The sequence below is a fragment of the Brachyhypopomus gauderio genome, chromosome 17 (assembly GCF_052324685.1).
Source record: "Brachyhypopomus gauderio isolate BG-103 chromosome 17, BGAUD_0.2, whole genome shotgun sequence".
In the NCBI taxonomy this organism is placed as follows: Eukaryota; Metazoa; Chordata; class Actinopteri; order Gymnotiformes; family Hypopomidae; genus Brachyhypopomus; species Brachyhypopomus gauderio.
The window spans coordinates 2,697,659-2,717,902 of NC_135227.1; the positions used below are offsets into that span (position 1 = coordinate 2,697,659).

General features: G+C 44.6%; 1 protein-coding gene and 1 long non-coding RNA gene across 2 annotated transcripts; both read right to left on the reverse strand.

Moving 5' to 3' along the window:
* Positions 1–676: 676 nt before the first annotated feature.
* On the reverse strand, positions 677–3,047 carry LOC143481129 (immunoglobulin kappa light chain-like). Its single transcript, XM_076979072.1, has 3 exons — positions 2,966–3,047; positions 2,479–2,796; positions 677–1,005 (listed from the first exon to the last, which is right to left on the reverse strand). The coding sequence occupies exons 1-3, from the start codon at positions 3,024–3,026 to the stop codon at positions 677–679; spliced, it is 708 nt and encodes a 235-aa protein (XP_076835187.1). The 5' UTR covers positions 3,027–3,047.
* A 12,573-nt stretch (positions 3,048–15,620) lies between these two features.
* On the reverse strand, positions 15,621–18,017 carry LOC143480856 (uncharacterized). The gene is made up of 3 exons (XR_013121903.1): positions 16,219–18,017; positions 15,988–16,083; positions 15,621–15,786 (listed from the first exon to the last, which is right to left on the reverse strand). It is a non-coding gene; the product is annotated as an uncharacterized LOC143480856 (long non-coding RNA).
* Between the last annotated feature and the right edge of the window lie 2,227 nt (positions 18,018–20,244).

The window sequence follows — 20,244 nt, forward strand, 5'->3', positions numbered from 1 at the left end:
ATAAACAGCAAGTCAGCATATCAGTGTAATTAACTTACACAACAATAATGTAGTGTGGTTATCAAGACTAATATCACATTTAAATCATTTATTATTGAGATACACTATGAAAAATCTGACAGTTTTTGACAGCATTGGAATTTCTTTGTCTCCTGTGAATGTACAAGTCAAATGTAATTTGCAGGACACACATTAAGATTAAATGTGGAAATAGAGTTGAAGCAGCAAGAGGTTATTAGCATACTGGATTACGAGATGTCTTAGGATTCTTGTTATATTGAAATTCTAAATGTCATAATATTGTTTTAAAAATGTATGAATTTGTTGCATATGAACTAAACAGAGCAAATTTTCACAGTTAACTCACATGGAAATCCCAACTGTCTAGCAGGACAGTGCAGGTTGTAATTACTGAACACGCAAATATCATCCGTGGTACAATCGCTCACAAAACCTCACACATCACTTTAAATGTTTGAGATGTATTTTATTAAGGGAAACACATGCAGCTGTCAGTACAGGTCCAGTGAGCTACTAAACAAAACAACATCTACAAAGAAGAAACCAGGAGCTGAAGTGACATTAACTCAGATGTTCTGTAGACGTGTTTCTCCACCTTTTTTCCCGTCTGCGTTTAGGAGTACAGCGTGAGCGCTGCATCATCTCCTCCACCCGTCTAACTACACTTCTCCATCCCGGTGGTGGAGCTCACAGGGCTGGTCAGGGCGGAGTGTCTGACGGTGCAGGTGTAGCTGTGTCCAGAATTCCAGCATTCGGTGCTGAGATTCAGGAAGCTGCTCCGTGAGAACGTGCCATCGGTCTGGCGCCGAGACGCCACCGTCTGGACCACGGGACCCGCCATGGTGGTGCCGTCCTCGGGCCAGGACAGGGTGGCGTCATCAGGGTAGAAACCCCGAGCGAGGCACAGCATGCTGGCCACGCCCCCAGAGGGTGGAGCCTGGGAGGGAGCCAGGACCAATAGGGTCTGGGGAGATGCGGGACGAGCTGGACATGAGCAGAAACATTTCATTATGGCTCATTATAACTTCATTTTTTTTCATTTGCCATGTATTTCTGTCTTCAGAGCTTTATAATTATATAATACAAGTCCTGGTAATACTTCTGGTAATGTTGACACTTTGTAGATGATTATTTTATCATTCTCTAACATTCATCTAAATATCAAATAAAAGCAGCTGAAATCTAAATGGAATAAAAAGATTGTAAATCTAATTCTAAACTCTAAACCTATCCCCAATCTGAAGCATCAATCCAAAACCCAATCCTAATTCTAAACATAACTCTAACATTAACCTAACCTAACATTAACATTTGGGGAATCCCATGACATTAAACCAATGGTTTGTTAATTATTTGTGCCTCTGTAGAAATGTAACCAAAGTTCTTTAGTACATTTCCAACTAGATCTGATGAACATATGGAAAAGGATCCTTGATTGACCTTCAATCACCAGTCAGTCTACATGATGGGTTCATGCGTGAAGGTCATTTAGTCTGTAGCAATTCAAAGTAACCTATTGTATCTGTCTGTTCTCTATAAGGTTTTCCACTGAACATGTATTATAATGAACAGCAGTTATGTTACAATCGGTCAGTAGAATAAGCAAACTAATAAATACATAAAAATGTGCCATATTTTGGCAATTGTGATTTTTACACCGCAATCGAAATTTGTCCTCCGCTTTTAACAAGTAATAAAAAAATTCAAAATAATAATAAAAAAATTTTAATGGCAACACAAAACAAATATCATTATTATGACGAGTTAAACATACATGATGCAGTCATCATTTTTGTATTAGAGTTCAAATTCCAATTTTGAAGGCAAAATTTAGGGGCAGTCATGGCCTGGCGGTTAGGGAACTGGTCTTGTGACCGGAGGGTCGTGGGTTCAACTCCCAGACCTGAGGCCATGACTGAGGTGCCCTTGAGCAAGGCACCTAACCCCAACTGCTCCCCGGGCTAGGGCTGCCCACCGCTCTGGGCACGTGTGCACCTCAGCCCCCTAGTAATCACGAGTGTGTGTGTGTGTGTGTGTGTGTGTGTGTGTGTGTTTGTGTGTGTGTGTGTTCTAACTGCACAGATGGGCTAACTGACAGATACAAAGGGAACAACATACCAAAGAAAACTGACTTTGTTCAGCTGAGACACAACTCAGCATGTTTCAAACAATTGTAAAATCTCACATGGATTTGTGATTTGTGCGGTGAGAGAGTGGTGAGGACCTACCGAGTCTCAGCTCCGTCCCGACCCCAATGCTGCCGTGTCACTGTGTGACAACGCTGTACAAAAACCCCTCAGTCATGAAGCCCAGCGTCCCACGGCCACACCCAACACCCCCACCCAGAACCCTGGAACCCAGACATCCCCGACCAGCACGTAATCAACGGCGTCCTGTGCTAGATCTCATGTACCAGACGGAGTCAGAGTAGTTTCAGGACACTGGAGGTTTTTATACAGGCAGTGTGACAGGCTGCAACACTGTGATGGTCCTCACAGATGATGCAGCCGCAGTAGTAAACTGCCTCATCTTCCACCTGCATCCCGTTGATATTCAGGTATTCATCCATGCCGTTGTCGGTGTATGTGAACCTGCTGGGTAGACCACTGGCCCTGCTGCTGTCAGCAAGTAAGAACTTTGGAACATCTCCCTGCTTCTGTTGGTACCATGATATTGCCCATCTACTTTGATCTTTTTTACACAGAACTTTTACATTCTGTCCAACACTGACGTCCATAGTCTTCTCTTGGGTTAGATGCACGATGGCCTCGAACCCTGCAAACACACCAAAATCGGACATAAAAACGTTTGCAGTGTGATCGAAGTCTCTCATTATCATTACATAACCAATTGCAGAGTGTTACAGCTATCTTCTACAGGCGAAGAAGAAATGTAAAATGTTCCACATCAGAAGTGAGCATGGTTGACGCTGGCTGTGAGTTACCAGACAGAGACTGCAGGAGAGCAGAGAAGGACACAGTGTTGAGGATCACGTTCAGGATCATGTTGAGTCTTCAAAGACGAGAGATGAGCCTGGGACTTCCTTCATAGCAGAACACACACACACTGCTTCTTATAAACAGAGCCAGTGTACTCTCTCTCTCTCACTCTCTCTCTCCTCTCTCTCTCTCTCTCTCTCTCTCTCACACACACACACACACACACACACACACACCCCATCACCACCTCACACACACACACACACACACACACACACACACACACACACACAGTGAGAGAAAGAGAGAGGTGAACAAAATGCTACAGAATGCTAAATGATGATGACCTGCACATTATTATTATATTTTTTCTAGGGGTGGGACGCGATTAAAAAAATTAATCGAATTAATCGGAAGCTTTGTAATTAATTAATCGAAATTAATCGCATTTTAATCGCATTTCAGTATTTAACATGAGAAATATTAATTTAAGTTTGAATGATGAATGAATCAATGAACATAATCATAAACTTCAACATCTTGTTTATTTTTCCACCAGTCTACTACACAGACCAATATATGTGTAGTGTGCAGAAAACAGTTCAGAACATTGGAAATTCTGATCAAAAATATTGTTTCATTTTGGGAGTTTTGCTCAGGATATTGGAAGAATTGAAGTAAATCAGAAGATGTTTTTAATAGCATTTTAGCAATTTCTTTAATTTCCCAGGCTTCTGCCACAGGCATCTCCATAGTGCCTAGAAGTGGTCTTCTGCATGCTCAAAGCAAATGACTGGATCTTCATCATCTATAGAGTCATCATCTATATGAGCTGTCACACCAAGATAATTCTTGTTTCTAACAGAGGTCCAGTGATCCCCAGTCAGAGCCACATTTGTGGCGCTCTTCACAATAACCTGTTTTACTTCCTATTCCTCATCATACAGCTGCTGGATTTTCTTCGACATTGTCTTTCTGGGGTGAGTTTCCTTAAACGTTCTTAGCGCCAAGTACTTCGTTACCTCATTCTTACGTACGAGGTTAAGAAGTACTTGGCGCTAAGAACGTTTTGGGAAACTCACCCCTGGACGGTAGTTCGTAACTTGCATCAGTTGACGCAATTCGCAGCGCTTCTTGTAAGTCTTTATCTTCGATCACAGGGAGCGGACAACACAAACAATGTGACGCATCATGTATAAACGCGGCGGAGTCGCGCGCTACGGTCACTCGCGAAAGTTTAATCCAGTCTTAATGGTCCAATGAAGGTAATTTAAAAACCAGGACATTTCCTCACAGGATATGAATTACGGACGTTTGGTCACCCTATCGTATTAGGAATACATTTAGCAGCTAAGTTATCATTACTGACCTGCGCATTAAGCTGGGCGTACACTGTGCGATTTTTGGCCCATTTTCAGCCGATTTTTCTCTCGTTTCGGCTCAATCGCGTGTCGTGCATCGTATAGTTTACACAGGTATACGAGGAGCGATTCACAACTCCCGATCAGAAATCACAGCGTCGCAAGAATATCAAACATGTTTGAAATTCAAATCGCTCCTCGTGAGAGTATCGCACTGTTGAAGCAGCTCCACGAGCCGACTCTCCCTGCGATTTAGTCGTAGTTTGAGCTGGAGCTGAGTACACGATTTAAAATATCGCACAGTATACGCCCAGCTTTAGCTGCAACATGTTTTGCGTTGAGGTGGTAACGAAGGGTGGAAGTGCTCCTGTGATAAGCGAACTCCTTCCTACATAAAGTGTAAATAACACTATTTTTGTTTGTAGCCTACTTCCATCTGGAAGTTTATATTTAAATTTCCCATCCACCAGCGTAGCCTCTTCAGTCATATCCATCATGATCTTATTGTGCGTCCATATCTGTACTGTATGTCTGGAACTCGCGCACTGAGAAACATTCCACGGTGCAAAAGTGTCTCGTCCGTTAAATGCGTTAAAATGCGTTAATTTTTTTTAGTGCGTTAATTTTCCTGTAATTAATTAATCGAAATTAACGCGTTAAAGTCCCACCACTAATTTTTTCATATACAGCTAGTGGGGTGGAAGGTCAACCATGACAAGTCACATGTTCAGGAAAAAGTGCAGAAACTTCAATTCAGAATGTTAATGATTGGCTCCTGTGTTTTATAAAATGATTTTATTTTTACAATTTATTTCAATGTTGTTTAATTCATGTTCTTTATTGTCAAATAATCTTTATTTAATGTTTTTACAGTTTTTGGGTGTTTCTGAGCAGAAATGGAGGGCTGCCAATGTTTGTTCCTACCATGAAATGTGGTGCAGTGCAACGTTTCTTCTTCATCTCTCACAGATTCATGGATTTTCTTGAGACAAGCTGTAGGCAGCCAAACCCGAATGAAGTGAAAACTGATAAATAAACTATTACATAAACAGAATCAGGCAAAGTAATATTTACAAAAAGTATAAAAGAGAAAGCGCAAAGGAAAATCTGTAATCTGACAGCAAACTCATAATTTCCATGCGCTCAGAAGAACGGTCCTTCAGTGATATCGCTTTGAGAAGCTCTTAGTGGTCACAGTGAGCAGGGGGCCAGTCAGAGAAACGCAGCTGGCACACACCATGTTTCCCTCAGCATCGAACAGCAGAGACTTCGTGAGTGTTCCTACACACAGTTCCTTATAAAAAGGTGCTAGAGACAGACAGAGCAGTTGGGGAGGGGTGTGTGTGGGTGTGTGTCAGTTCCTCATACTTTCTGAATATCAGTAGTTACTCTGTATTAGTAAAGGAGAAGAACCTCACCCTTCTGTACACCTGTTCTACTCAGCAAACCCAGACACGTTCTTACAAACACACCCCAGGAAAGAACCCCGTTTGAAGACCTTTTCCCATGTACGTATAACCATTACCATAGTCTATCCAGCAATTTTTTTTTCTGTTATATTATTTTTCCTGTTATATGTTCTCTTGGGACACTTTCATTAGCTCTAGATAAACCATACGCCTCTACGATTTGTAAACCTGTTCAAAGTCATCATAGTCCCAAGAAATGTAATGTGGTTTTCATATAAAAACACAGTAGGGGGCAGGCTGGTCTCGCACGTAACACTTTGCGTGCCCAGCAGATGGTGCTGTGGATTATCTTTTTTTAAATAAATGACAATTTTAAATATATCATCCCCCTCCGGTTTCTTGTGTCTTGAAACAAATAAATCCTTGTTAAAATGTAACAAAACAATATTAGATTTGGTTTGATTATTAATAATTATTAATTATTGCTAGCAATAAAACGCAATAAAACACAAAATAACATGTCGTTATTAATTGACGGTATGTTCATTCACTTTTTCGTTCATTCATGCAGTCAGCCATTCGCTTAATCGTTCATTCCTCCTCATTCAAGACTTCAACGCAGGAGTCTTTACCGACAAAGCGGGACACAGACTCGGACATGGCGCCAGGCCATCACAGAACATGCTTTTAATGTGTTAGAAGGAAAGCGTTGAACGTCAGCTCCCTTCTCCTTAAGTCATAGTGTAATGAGTACTACCTGCTCCTCTATTATTTAACTGAAGTAAATAATGTATCTTCGTTTGCCCTGTTTGAGTTACACGCCTCCTTTATAAACCACAGGTTGCTGCTCTGATAGTAGTTGATGGGGAGACGCACCCGGCCGCTGTCCTTCGCGCCGCACTTTGCACCGTAGATCTTTGATGCGTCTTTGTGCGCGTGTCCTCGTGCACCGCGAGACGTTCACGCGCACGCCGCTCGCGCAGGGACCTACATATCTGTGTACTGTCATCGAGTGTCCTGGTAAAGATGTGTAGTCTTTTGTGTTCGTTAAACGTAGGCTGTAATGATTACATTTGAACACACACATACACAAGAAGATTCCAGGTGTGTAACAAGTGTACTAAAGAAAAAGATATAGAGACTAATAAAAACCTTCACTACCTAAATTGCAGTGAAGTACTCAAGGCTTTCCAGAGAGTAAGTAAAGTACCCCTATTTCACATCCCACTTCCCATTCAGATAGATTGCCAGTGGGCGCCATAGTGGCCAAGTGGTATCGCAACCCGAACGCGGATCCCAGTTGCTGTTTTAACTCAATTGCAGATTGGACACGATGTGATTACTTTTACTGACCAGATTACCACGGTCAATAGTGGGTTCGCGGACGCCTGTAGGGGCGCTCTCGAGCTATCCGTGGACCACACCCAATACCGCACACTGATCCAGAGTCAGTTTTAAGACCTAACACGTGGCATAATGGGCAAACGGGCATGGCATCCCATTTCCAATTTATTCTATGTGTTGGCATGCTATTCAAATAGATTGTAAGTGGGACGTTTGGACACACCCCACCCACATCCCATTTCCAGTTTATTCCATGTGTTTGCTTGGTATTGAAATAGATTGCAAGTGGGATGGTTGGCCACTACCCACCCCAGGTGGGCGTGTACAAGTTCAGGAATTAGAGGTAAGAGCGCAGGAAGAGAACCGAATGTCGTAGGGGCCCGAAACTTGATAGGGGGGTAGTGGGGGGCCCCTGGAACAACATATTGAAGCCCCGCCCCCAAACGTGGGCGTGGCCCGGACGTAGGTGTTCCCATTGGCTGATCGGCTTGAGACTTGATAGGGGAGTAGTGGGGGGGGGGGGGGGGGGGGGGGCCTGGAACAACATATTTAAGCCCCGCCCCCCAAAGTGGGCGTGGCTCGGAAGTAGGTGTTCCCATGGGCCAATCGGCTCGAAACTTTGCAGGGGACCAGAAACAACATACTAAAAGCTCGTGTCTGTAAGTGGTCGGGAAGTCAAAAAACGAACCAGTAAGTGGAACAGGAAGTGACTTTCCCGAGGTCGTAGGGTCATGAAATTTCATAGGGGATGTCTGGGAGGGCTCTGGAACAACATACTGTAAGCATGAGTCCGAAAACCAAGCGGAATTTTCACGGAATTTTCACACCACTAACCCTAACCCTATCGCATCCCACTTCCAATTTATCTGATAGATGGTTCGTGGACACAGATCCCTTTTCCCAGTCCATTCAAAAGTCCATTGAAAATATTTTTCAGGAATCTTTTTTCAGATTTTTTTACAAGGCTCTGGAAGGTCCTAGCCACGCGGTTTTGGGATATGTGGTCGAGGGTCCCGGGACAAACCAGCATTCGAAGCCCCAATGTCAAAGCACCTCCCTAAGCCCTGATTGGCCACATCCCACTCCCAATTTCCATTCATTTTTCACGGACAGGTAAAAAGGCAATTTTTTGTTCCCGCCCACTTAGGGGGGTGGGGCTCCAATATGTCATTTATGGGCCCTCAGACAACCCACATAAAAAATGTCATGACCCTACGTGCTTCAGAAGCCGCAACCCTAAACCTAAAAAAAAGCACATGGCACGGCATGCTGTCTGCCATTTTAGAAATTGCAGACATGGTGTACCAGTGCTTCCAAACGGCTAGACGCAGCCGCACGCCGTTAAACAAGCTTTATGTGGACACCCCACTGATGAACCAAACCGAAGCACAGACCCCTAGGTCACACGGTTTGGGCGTGGCATGCGTTTGGGCCTTCTCCATTCACTTTAATGTAAAAAACACTCTAAAGGGGCCCTTGGGGGACTCAACCTGCACTTAGCTGCACACACTTATGGCCTGTGCATCCACCCCTCTCCCCGATGAACATACTGTAAGCACAGACCTCTAGGTCATACGGTTTGGGCGTGGTTAACGTTTGAATTTGCCCTTTTAGGCAGAATCTCTTCTAACACTTTTAAAGCACAAGACCATGAGTGTGGGGCCCCTGAAGGACCAAACCTGCACGTATCTGCACGTGCTTCCAGAGTGTTATTATACGCCACCCAATGATGAACATACTCCGAGCACAGACCCCTAGGTCATACGGTTTGGGCGTGGCTACGTTTTGAATGTGTTTTTTTTCTAACACAGAGCGGTCACAAGCATACATTTGGGGACGCTGAGGGGCCAAAAAATGACGTAGAGGTCCCAAAATCGGTCGAGGTCGTCTCTGTGATAGCCCGATGCAGAATCCTGAGTTGCAACTCTGTAGCTCGAAGCGTTGGCGTTTGGCAGCCAATAAGCTATTGCGCTGTAGTCGTAGGCCTAAAGTTTAAACACAAATATTCATACATTTGGGGACGCTGAGGGGCCAAAATTTGACATAGGGGTCCCAAAATCGGTCCAGGTCGTCTCTGTGAAGGCCTGATGCAGGAACCCAAGTTGCAAGTCCGTAGCTCGATGCGTTGACGTTTGGCAGCCAATAAGCTATTGCCCTGTAGTCGTAGGCCTAAAGTTTAAACACAAATGTGCATATGGGGACGCTGAGGGCCCAAATTTTGACGTAGAGGTCCCAAAATCGGTGGAGGTCATCTCTGTGATGGCCTGATGCAGGAGCCCGAGCATGAAGTCCGTAGCTCGAAGCGTTGGCGTTTGGCAGCCAATAAGCTATTGCGCTGTAGGCATAGGCCTAAAGTTTAAACACAAATGTTCATACATTTGGGGACCACTTGTCCTTCCGTATTCCTTTCTTTAACATCTACCCAACACCTCCTCATCACCACTGTTCCCTCCACCAACATGGGATTCCTTAGTAATAAATATAAATATATTGCTGTAGCCCATAGTGTAGTGCAAATGACAGTGCAAAAAAAGAGTTTGAGAGTCTGATGGCAGTGGGGAAAAGAGTTCTTTAATCTGCTGGTTCTGCACTTCACCACTTCTGTAACAATTAGCTTGATGCTAATATTATATGGGAGATCCCTTTGGATTTAGATATCTGCTTATGTTACATGAGAAATCGCCTAGGAGTTAGCTTGATGCTAACGTTATATGCGAAATCCCATATAGATGCTAGCGGAAGTTAGCATTATCATGGCGGAGCTATTCTTTGCCAAGTTCAGACGTTTCAAAACACTGATAATTGTTTGTGATCTAAACAGCAGGCTAGAACTACTCATTATATATTGTGTTATTGACTGTGCTGGTTAGCTAAGAAATTATACAACACAATTTGCTTGATTCAAAGGATTCAAAGCTTTATTGTAACCTGCACATCGCCTAGGAGTTAGCTTGATGCTAACGTTATATGCGAAATCCCATATAGATGCTAGCGGAAGTTAGAATCATAATGGCGGAGCTATTCGCAGCCAAGTTCAGACGTTTCAAAACACTGATAATTTTTTGTAATTTTACATGAGAAATCGCCTAGGAGTTAGCTTGCATAAACCAGACATGGGGAACATGAATAAATGGTTTTTGAAGTGTTTCAGTCATTTATTTTAAATAAAATACTTAGAAGTCAATCTATGTGAATGGCATCCCAATTCCAAGTTATTTGACACATGAAAATAAATTGGAAGTGGGATCCTATTCAAATAGATTGGAAGTGGGATTGGTAAGTACAAATCATCCCAATTGATTTGAATTGATTGGAATTGGGATGCAGTTTTTTCAGCCAAAATTTTTACTTTGTGCAAATTTAATCAAACTCACACAGTGGGTCAAGGGGACTCTGACATGTGTGTGTGTGTGTGTGTGTGCGTGTGTCTGAGATCCTCCTGTTCTGTTCAGGGGAGTGGGTGTGTGTGAGACTACGGGTGTGTGTGTCTGAGATCCCTATCTTTTAGCGCTGGTCTGTGTGACTAGGGTTTGTGCACATGTTTGTTTATGTGTGTGTGTGTGTGTGTCGCAGGTGTCTAGGGTTATACGGCTCCGGTGAGTTAAGGGGCGGGGTCAACTAGAGGTCAAAGTCGTAAATCTTTTTGGAATAAGCCCCCCTCTATTCTCTCTCTTGTGTGCGTGTGTGTGAAAAGAGAGAGAGTGGGATCGGTAATCACAAAACATCCCACTTGCAATCTATTTGAATAGGCATCCCATAATAGTAGAAATAGATTGGAAGTGGGATGCGAAAGTGTTAACTAGAGTGTTCAACAAATCAATAAGTAAGCCTTCTCTCGATTATCTCTTGCAAGTAATATAGGATCCTGCATGAGAAACAGTGTGTGGTAAAAGAAAGTTCTGATTTCTCTGTTTGAGAAAAGTTCAGATTTTTTTTCATAAATTTGTGTGCAACATCTAGAGCGGTTGCAAGCTACAGTGCCAGTAATTTTCCAAATGATAATTTATCTCATGCATAATGAGCATATCTTTGATGGTTTTGTCTCATCTTAGTGGAGGATTCTTGATGAGGCGTGTGGTCTCTGTATCATCCTGGAGAGTTCTCAAGTGCTCAGTATTAGCCACTTTTTTTTCTAGGATGGCAAAAGAGAGCCAAAAGGAATTCTTGTTGTCTGAACAGGTCAAACAAGCAAAATCATGTATGACTTCCTTATGAATTCTGTTCCCATACTTAAGGAATTTTTAAGTGCATAAGTCTTAATGACTGGTTAAGGATGTTTTTCAGGCCTTCTTATTAAAAGTTGCGCTGTAAATAAGTGAGTCTGCAGGTATATGATGATTAGTATTTAGTATGTACACCAAACTTTTCAGACAACCAAAATATTTTGATACACGTTTTCTTCCGAAATATTTTATTCAAGCTATGATGAATGAAGCAACAGTTGCAAATGCAAATATAGCCGCAAGCGGCGATTGGCGGGTTCACACACGAATAGGCTTTTTGGCCTTAATAGGCATAAAGAAGCCCAAAAGCCCAAAAATAACTTCCTACAGCTAAATGATAACAAGACTGAGGTATTGATCATTGCTCCTGATAGGCTTAGTCAAACGATTAAGCAAAATCTTGGACTTCTTTCCTCTGCTGTCCACACTAGCCTCCGAAATCTGGGAGTTATCTTCGATCAGTCTTTAGCATTTGATTCTCATGTTAAACAGCTGTCAAGATCCTGTTTCTTCCACTTGAGAAATATCAGTAAACTGAGATCTATGGTTTCAACAGCAGATCTAGAGATGCTGATCCATGCGTTTATTTCATCTCACATAGACTACTGTAATGCCTTGTTTTCATCTCTCAGTGTATCAGCTCGTGGTCGTTTACAGATAATTCAAAACGCTGCAGCGAGGTTACTGACCAAGTCAAGCAGACGGTCTCACATAACACCCATTTTAAAATCCTTACACTGGCTTCCTGTAGAATTCAGGATCCAGTTCAAGATTTTAACTTTAACATACAGAGCACTACACAACACAGCTCCTGTGTATGTCGCTGACCTGCTTCACCCCTACACTTCATCACGATTACTCAGGTCAAACAACCTGAGTTTACTGTCTGTGCCACGCTCATGTCTAAAGACTCGTGGAGACCGAGCATTTAAGGTGGTTGCTCCAAAACTGTGGAACACACTTTCTCCACATTTAAGATCAGCTGACACTGTAGATACTTTTAAAAAACAGCTAAAGACTTTCCTTTTTACGCAGGCGTTTGGTTAGTGGTGGAGGTTGCAGCCGTTGACCTTGTACACTGTATTTTATTTCTGTTTTATAGTGTGTGTTTTTGTGTCTTTGATTTATTTTATTTTATTTTCCGTTGTAAAGCACTTTGTGGCTTGTGCCTGTGAAAAGTGCTATATAAATGTATTTTACTTTACTTACTTACTTACTTACAAAAGGTCCTTTAGACCCAAAAGTTGAAAGAAAGCTGTTTCAGTGGAAAAAAATGCCACTGAAATTATTAGATCACAGAACTAAATCACATGCTGAGATCAGCTTTGTGGTGTGTTTGTGTGGTATTTCATGTGAGCAATAGTTTTTATTCAGTTCTGGAATTTGGCCACTAGATGGAGCCCAAGTACTACCATACTGATATCTCATTAATCTCAGAAATGAAATAGGACATTTTGGTGAAATAAAAGGTTTATTTCTGGTCAGGCAGGGCACTTTTTGTTATGAGATGTAACTGCAAAGTTATAGAACTCATTGATCTGAATCATACAAGACCCATTACTTGTCTGTATTCTGCATAACAGGATTGCAGCATGAGTTTAAATGATTTTTAAGGTTTTTGGGTACTGTAGCGCCCCCGATTTGAAACAGACTTGGCATACCTCACAAGGACCTCAGGCTATAAAAGGCTTTCAAATTGGGAGTTCATCGCTTACATGGTTTATGAGTTCTAGCAATATAGGTCATATATGGCATGGCCACAATAATATAGTGGGAAAATGGACCCACCTGAAAATGTAAAAATCCAAAAATTTTTAATCAGTTTTTACCTCCAGAGTCTACAGATTACCAATTTTGCCATAATTGAATAAAATTCCTAGGACTAGTTCATAAAGAGCTGTTTTCAAACAATTGATGAATGTGACAAAACTATGCATTTTTAAATAGAACTTGTAATTGCAAAGTTGTCAGGTGTAGTGCAAGGAATCAAAAGAATCAAGTTTCATGATCCTAAGTGAAAATATGGAGGTGTTATGCATGGTTTTCACAAATGTTTCGAAACTGCACAGCGTAACAGAGTCTTGAGATATGCACAGTGGTGAGGTTTCATGTTGATTGGCCAATAGTAAGTCTGTCAAATGGCCAATTAATAAAAATTTTAATTAATTGGCTCATGGCGGCCATGTTTTTTTGAGTGATGATGTCATCATTGTGTGCCTTGATACCACTTGGGCCCCTGATGATGCATGTAAAGTTTTGGCTTGTTGTGTCTAATGGTTTCTGAGAAACAGTTTTTCCCATGTTATAGCGCCCCCTATTGGACAATCGTGGCCATCTTGGACCTGTGATCTCAAAGTCATGTGCCCTATTAGCTGATCAATTTTCATGAAGATTGGTCAAAACATTGCTGAGATATAGCTGCTGAAGTAAATTTGGCCACGCCTCAGAGCTATTTATTGACATGTGACAACCAGACTATATGCAAATCTCAAAATGTTTTTAAGCAGTCTTGATAATGAGATTCTTCTGAGTAGATTGGTTAGTTCCAACAATTAATAAAGTAACAGCAGGGGGAAGAGCCTTTTCTTGTAAGCCCCCCCCCGCTTTGGAATAATCTTCCAAAATGCCTCCCGGACTCTGACACAGTCTCAATCTTTAAGTCTAGGTTGAAAACGCACTTATTAAGTTTAGCGTTTGGTAACTAATAAGCCCCCTTAGATAAAGGTACAGATCCAGGGGTTCATAGGCGAAGGGTTTTATGGTAGACTGGAGCGCTGGTGCTGTCATCCTGTCACTGCACGTGGTCACTCAAGTTTGTTGACAGTGCAGTGGATGGATGCTAATGTCTCAGAATGCTCCCAAGTCTATGTTACCTTCTGGGTCTGCCTTTTTAAGCTAGGCTGTAGTAATTTAGTTTAATGAAGGAATTGCTGCCACACTCCAGAAATGTTTATAATTTCATCTGTCACGTATATGTCCTTATACAGAGCTAATTTTCCCTGTTCTATCTTCTCCACATGGCTGCCTGCCTACTCGAGGCACACTGAGATGAGGAGAGACGAGCCTTTCCAAAGATCCATCCTGGGCCGGCCACCTCCTGCCTAACCAGATATGATGGAGGATCAACCCACTGCCCTGAGTAACCAGTGTGGATGATGGATAAAGGATGATGGATAGGACTAAACAGGAATTACATAAAGGACTCATGTATAACATTACCAACTATCAAGAAGTTTGGGACTGTACAGGAATTGCATAAAGAACTCATGTTTATAAATCCACACCAAGATGGACTTATACATGACGACACAAACATGCTCAATAAACTGAGACCAGATGAACAATGTTACAAAGAACAATTTTTATTTAAGAATAAAAGTTTCTCAACTGTATGGGGACTAATCCTGTTTCTTCTTTGGCTTACTCTTTCTCCCACCTTAGAAAACATGGCACAGATGAGGCTGGGGTGCAGAGGAGGTATTATTATTACCCCTGAACCCCTGTACCGAGCAGGGGCGGAAAACCCCTAAACGCAGCCAAGGGAGGAAACCCTGCGACAGTTGGGACTGAGCCTCGGAGAGGCACACTGGGAGTAAGAGCAGCTGGGAGTTGTGCTCCACCCCTGGACACCCTCTCAGAGCACACCCCAGCCTCCGCACCAGCTGCCTTAGCACCTGCGTAGCTGCTTTCTGGGTCCTGGTAGATCCCCCACTGGTATCTGGAGGGAGGTCTCCAGCCTTCTTGACCAGGGTATGTTATGTTATGTTATACTGTACTTTATGGAACCCACGAGTAGGAAATTCAGTGTAGACGGGCCGGGAGCGCATGCCGCTGTGCACCTTCTCTTTGTTGAGTGTGCATGTCTCCACCCTCAGAGGCAGAGGTGTGGGGGGGGGGGGTTGCTCCATCTTCAGATCTTCCTCTTCTGAGCATTCTAACTTCCCCCCTCCTAATAGAAGACATGGGGCTCCCCTCTCTCCACACCGCCATCCCCCAAATACTCCAACTCCACATGGGAGACATACACGTCCAAAGGGAGGAGTTAGCGGCTGTACCCGGGGCATTATTTTTAAAAAGCTGTGGAATGGACCAATTTAAATTTTCATTTCATTCATTCATGAATGAAACCACAATCACCACTTGTCAAGCACACCAGTTTATAGTTTAATCACCTAAAGTGAACAGTGAACAGTTAGGTCTCATTTAATATTGAGTAATCAATATATTTTTTGTGTTTAGTTAACAATATATCGCAGAATACTGGACTTCAAACAGTCACTGACACTGAATCTCATGTTATTAAGAAGAATTGTCACAAGTGAATTCATTTTCATAATGCTGTAGTTTATTTGCACCATGTGTGTATTTTTGTGTTTATGTGCGTGTGTAGTTTGTCCAGGAATCTGCGGTGTGTCAGTTGTGCAGGAGATCACAGCAGTAGCAGAGCTGGAGGAGGAGCTCTAGTGTTGGGCAAGTGGCCGTCCTGCACCTACCATAGAGTGGAGTCATGATAGGGACTGAGTCAAAGTTATACACACACACCAAATTCAAATAAATCTTTTTATCACATGTTCAACTCATTCAGCAGAGATTTTGTGTGTATGTGTTTATCTTTGTGTGAGGTTTGCCTCACTATCTTCCAGACAATCAGGTGATTTTTCTGGAGCAGTTATTTCATTCTTACTCTTACCTTTATTCTCCTCACAGGCTGGATCTCTCTTCCTGTAGTTGATTTTCCGACCTTTCCCCCTTGACCCTCTCCTTGTTTTTCTTTTCTCAGTTGTAGCTATGAGGAAATTCAAAGAAGAAAAAGACTCTACACTCCTGGACCTTTTATCCCCCTGGAGCGAATATTATGGTAAAACATAATACCAGTATCATCCCAGTATTATGGGATGTGATGTACATGTGCTTGACTCACTGGGTGGTTGCATAGTGCTTATATTTGCCTGTTCGATGTCCTCAAAGGCCACAACCTCAGCACTCTTCAAAGATGCTTCTGCAAAAAGAAAGAATTTATCAATAAACTCTAATTAAATATTACATGGTAATAACAGGTGAATGTTTTTCAGCTGAACTGTAAGTTTGAATGTTGTTGATATTAATAGCTATTGAACAGGTCGATGACAGCAAATTAGCAAATGTGTTATCAACATGGGATGAATGTCTTTTGCTGGGTTAGAGGCCAGCATCCACATACTGAGTGAAGAAATTTTGTATGTGTATGTTTATCTTTGTGTGAGGTTTACCTCCTTGTTGTCCAGACAATCAGGTGCTTTCCCTGGAGCAGTTATTTCATTTTTACACTTACCTTTATTCTCCTAACAGACTGGATCTCTCTTCTTGTAGTCTTCTTCTTGATCTTTCCACCTTTCCCCCTTGACCCTCTCCTTGTTTTATTTATTTTCTCATTTTTGTTATTAATTGTAGCTATGAGGAAATTCAAAGAAAAACACTTCTACAATATTTCGTCGATTTTTCCTTTTTCGACCGCAGATATGGAATAACCCGGCAGGTGAGGTAGCCTGTCCAGGTACAAGTTACGCGGGCATTTTTTAGACCACCTTTTCAAGGTCCCTCCTCAAAACTGAGGTGAACAGTGCGGTCCCTAAATAGGGCTGCTCAGTCACACAGGGGTCTGGCCAGAACAGCTGCCACTCAGCCCCAGCTGTGAGCGACCAATACCCTATGACGCTGACATGTAGGGCTCTAACTAGGAGCTCCCAGCCAATTCAAACCTGCCCCCGTCGCCAGACACCCCATCGCTGTCAGACTTCAACCAGATGTGGATCGGTAATATCACCATTGGTCAGAGGTGGATACCTGCGCCAGGAGATTTTTAAATGCTGTAGGGGGTGCGCTATCTGCAGGAGGCTGCCGGATCCTGTTTCTGTTCAGGTCCGCCTATTGCGCGCCACCAGCGCCTTACTTTTCTGTCAGGGTGTGCTCCCTTAGCCCTTGCCTGAAAAAAGGCTACCCACAAGGCAGTGGGGCTATTTGCCCATAGTTGGGGCAGTGGTTGATGGGTGCTAGGACATGTCCACCCTGTGGTGGGCCTACACACCGCATCTCTGGGGCCCACTGCTGCTCCGAGATCCCCTGCAGTTTAGCCTGGGACCACGAGGACCCAGTTTACGTGTGTGGCCGCGAGGAGGCACTGCAGGAGTCTTGGCGGTGGACAGGCTGTGTACTGGCAGAGGAGACTTACGCACTCAGCTCCTCGTTTTACCCCCGGTGAGGGGGCTAGCCAGCGGCAGTAGCTGAAAGGAGAAAGTTGCGAGCAGAAAGAGACATGCACTAACTACAAGAACTTCTACACTACTGCACTAGACGCCTCACACACACCCTGTGCACAAACGCGCACACACACACACACATACACACACACAGAGGCGGTCTTTGCATAGAGGCATTGGTAGGCAATTGCCTTGGGCCCCTCCCACTGCAGCCCACTGTAGGGCCCCCCCTGACTAGCTAACTTATTTCTCGCATATTAATGTTGATTGGCCCCCTAGCTAAATTCACCTTGAGCCCCCAAATTGCTAAGTCCGCCACTGCACACACATACACACACACACCCATACACACACCAACACAAAACACACACGCACACTTACCCTGATCCCCCTACCATGGGGGAGGGGTCTCCTCCAATTCAGGAGAACCCCCCACATTCCTGGTCAGGGCCTCCCTCGGGAGCTACGCCCTGTGTGTTGGGGGGGACCGGCTGTGGTCCCGTGTCATGGACCACAGCCGGTCCCCCCAACACACATTTAAGGGGAGGAGCATGCGTGAAATTACATTTAACATAACAAATCACAAACACGCTAGGACAAAACACACACGCAAAGACTAGACACAAAAAAATAACGAACAAATACAAATAACGAACAGATGGGACCCACAAATGCACGCTCTACGTACATACAAAATAGTGACGCGCCGCTCATGTTCGCAGTCGCTCCCCACATGAAACACAAGACAACACGGGGAGCGAGGCGACAGTGACGAGCAGTATCAGCGTCACACACAAACCATTTAACATTTAACATAACGAGCACGCACACTGATCCAAACTTCCCACTCATACGTACACACTTTAAACACCCACACAATATGAAGAGTTTTCCCAGGGAAGACAGCCCTGGTCCTCGCCGTGCCACACACACAACACATAAGCACGGCGGAACTCTTCACACAAACATCACACAGAGAAACACTTACCACGAGACATGACCACGAACAAACGACCCTCAGGTGAGACGGATCGCGGGCTCCGCCCACCTGAGGGACGAACACCACAACAACGACAACTGCCGCTGTGGACGGATGCGACCGGTAGGGGGCCGCCGTACGGAGACAGACCCCCCCCCCACCAAGCCACACTCCCCTCCACTAGGTGTGTGGCACACAGCGGCAGCACACAAAACATGAAGGGGCAGGAAGGCAGGGACACACCCCCTGCAGTCCAGCAGCTGAAACACAGAACACAAAACATACATTAGCTCACCTACCTGGGCGGGACCCTAGACCGACTGGGCCGTCAACAACACAAAACCACGCCCCAGTCGGTCACAGGGCCCTCACGCCCTAACCGGCATTTGGCCGCTTAGCCCCACAGGTGTGAGGACGAGGAGCTACGGCTCCTTATTCGTCCGTGGTGTACGTATGTGCAGGTTACCTCCCTGGGGTGTGGCTACGTCCCCTCCTGGACCTACCTCCTCCCGGAACTGACCCCTGCCTTCTGCTAGGGGTCACCCCAGCCTCCTGGGGAGTCAGCCCCAGCCGGGGCCTCCCATCACGAGGTGGACTCCTCCACCCAACCATGGAGCGCCAGAGACCGAGGCCCAAAGCACCCCCATGGCGGGCTGGGGTACAGCCCCAAGGGCCTCCTGGTCACCCCGGGCAGGAGGGAGGATCTGCATCTTCAGCAGGAGCTCTTCAGACCAGAGCCCCATGGTCACCAAACAGCCGGGGGCCCCAGCCCTATAGGGAGGGGCTCTTTAAGACCAGGCTCCGGTCACCCCACAACATAAGGGGGCTCCTGCCAGGTAGAAACCCCCACAAGGTCCAGGAAAACCACGATCCGCCGCCAGGGAGAAGACCTGCACATAAAAAACACACACATACACACACACCCATACACACACCAACACAAAACACACATGCGCACTTACCCTGATCCCCCTACCATGGGGGAGGGGTCTCCTCCAAATCAGGAGAACCCCCCACGTTCCTGGTCAGGGCCTCCCTCGGGAGCTACCACAGAACCACAGCCGGTCCCCCCCAACACACATTTAAGGGGAGGAGCATGCGTGGAATTACATTTAACATAACAAATCACAAACACGCTAGGACAAAACACACACGCAAAGACTAGACACAAAAAAATAACGAACAAATACAAATAACGAACAGATGGGACCCACAAATGCGCGCTCTACATACATACAAAATAGTGACGCGCCGCTCATGTTCGCAGTCGCTCCCCACATGAAACACAAGACAACACGGGGAGCGAGGCGACAGTGACGAGCGGTATCAGCGTCACACACAAAACATTTAACATTTAACATAACGAGCACGCACACTGATCCACACGTCCCGTTCATACGTACACACTTTAAACACCCACACAACATGAAGAGTTTTCCCAGGGAAGACAGCCCTGGTCCTCGCCGTGCCACACACACAACACATAAGTACGGCGGAACTCTTCACACAAACACCACGCAGAGAAACACCACGAGACAAGACCACAAACAAACGACCCTCAGGTGAGACAGATCGCGGGCTCCGCCCACCTGAGGGACAAACACCACAACAACAACAACTGCCACTGTGGACGGATGTGACCGGTAGGGGGCCGCCGTACGGAGACAGACCCCCCACCAAGCCACACTCCCCTCCACTAGGTGTGTGGCACACAGCGGCAGCACACAAAACA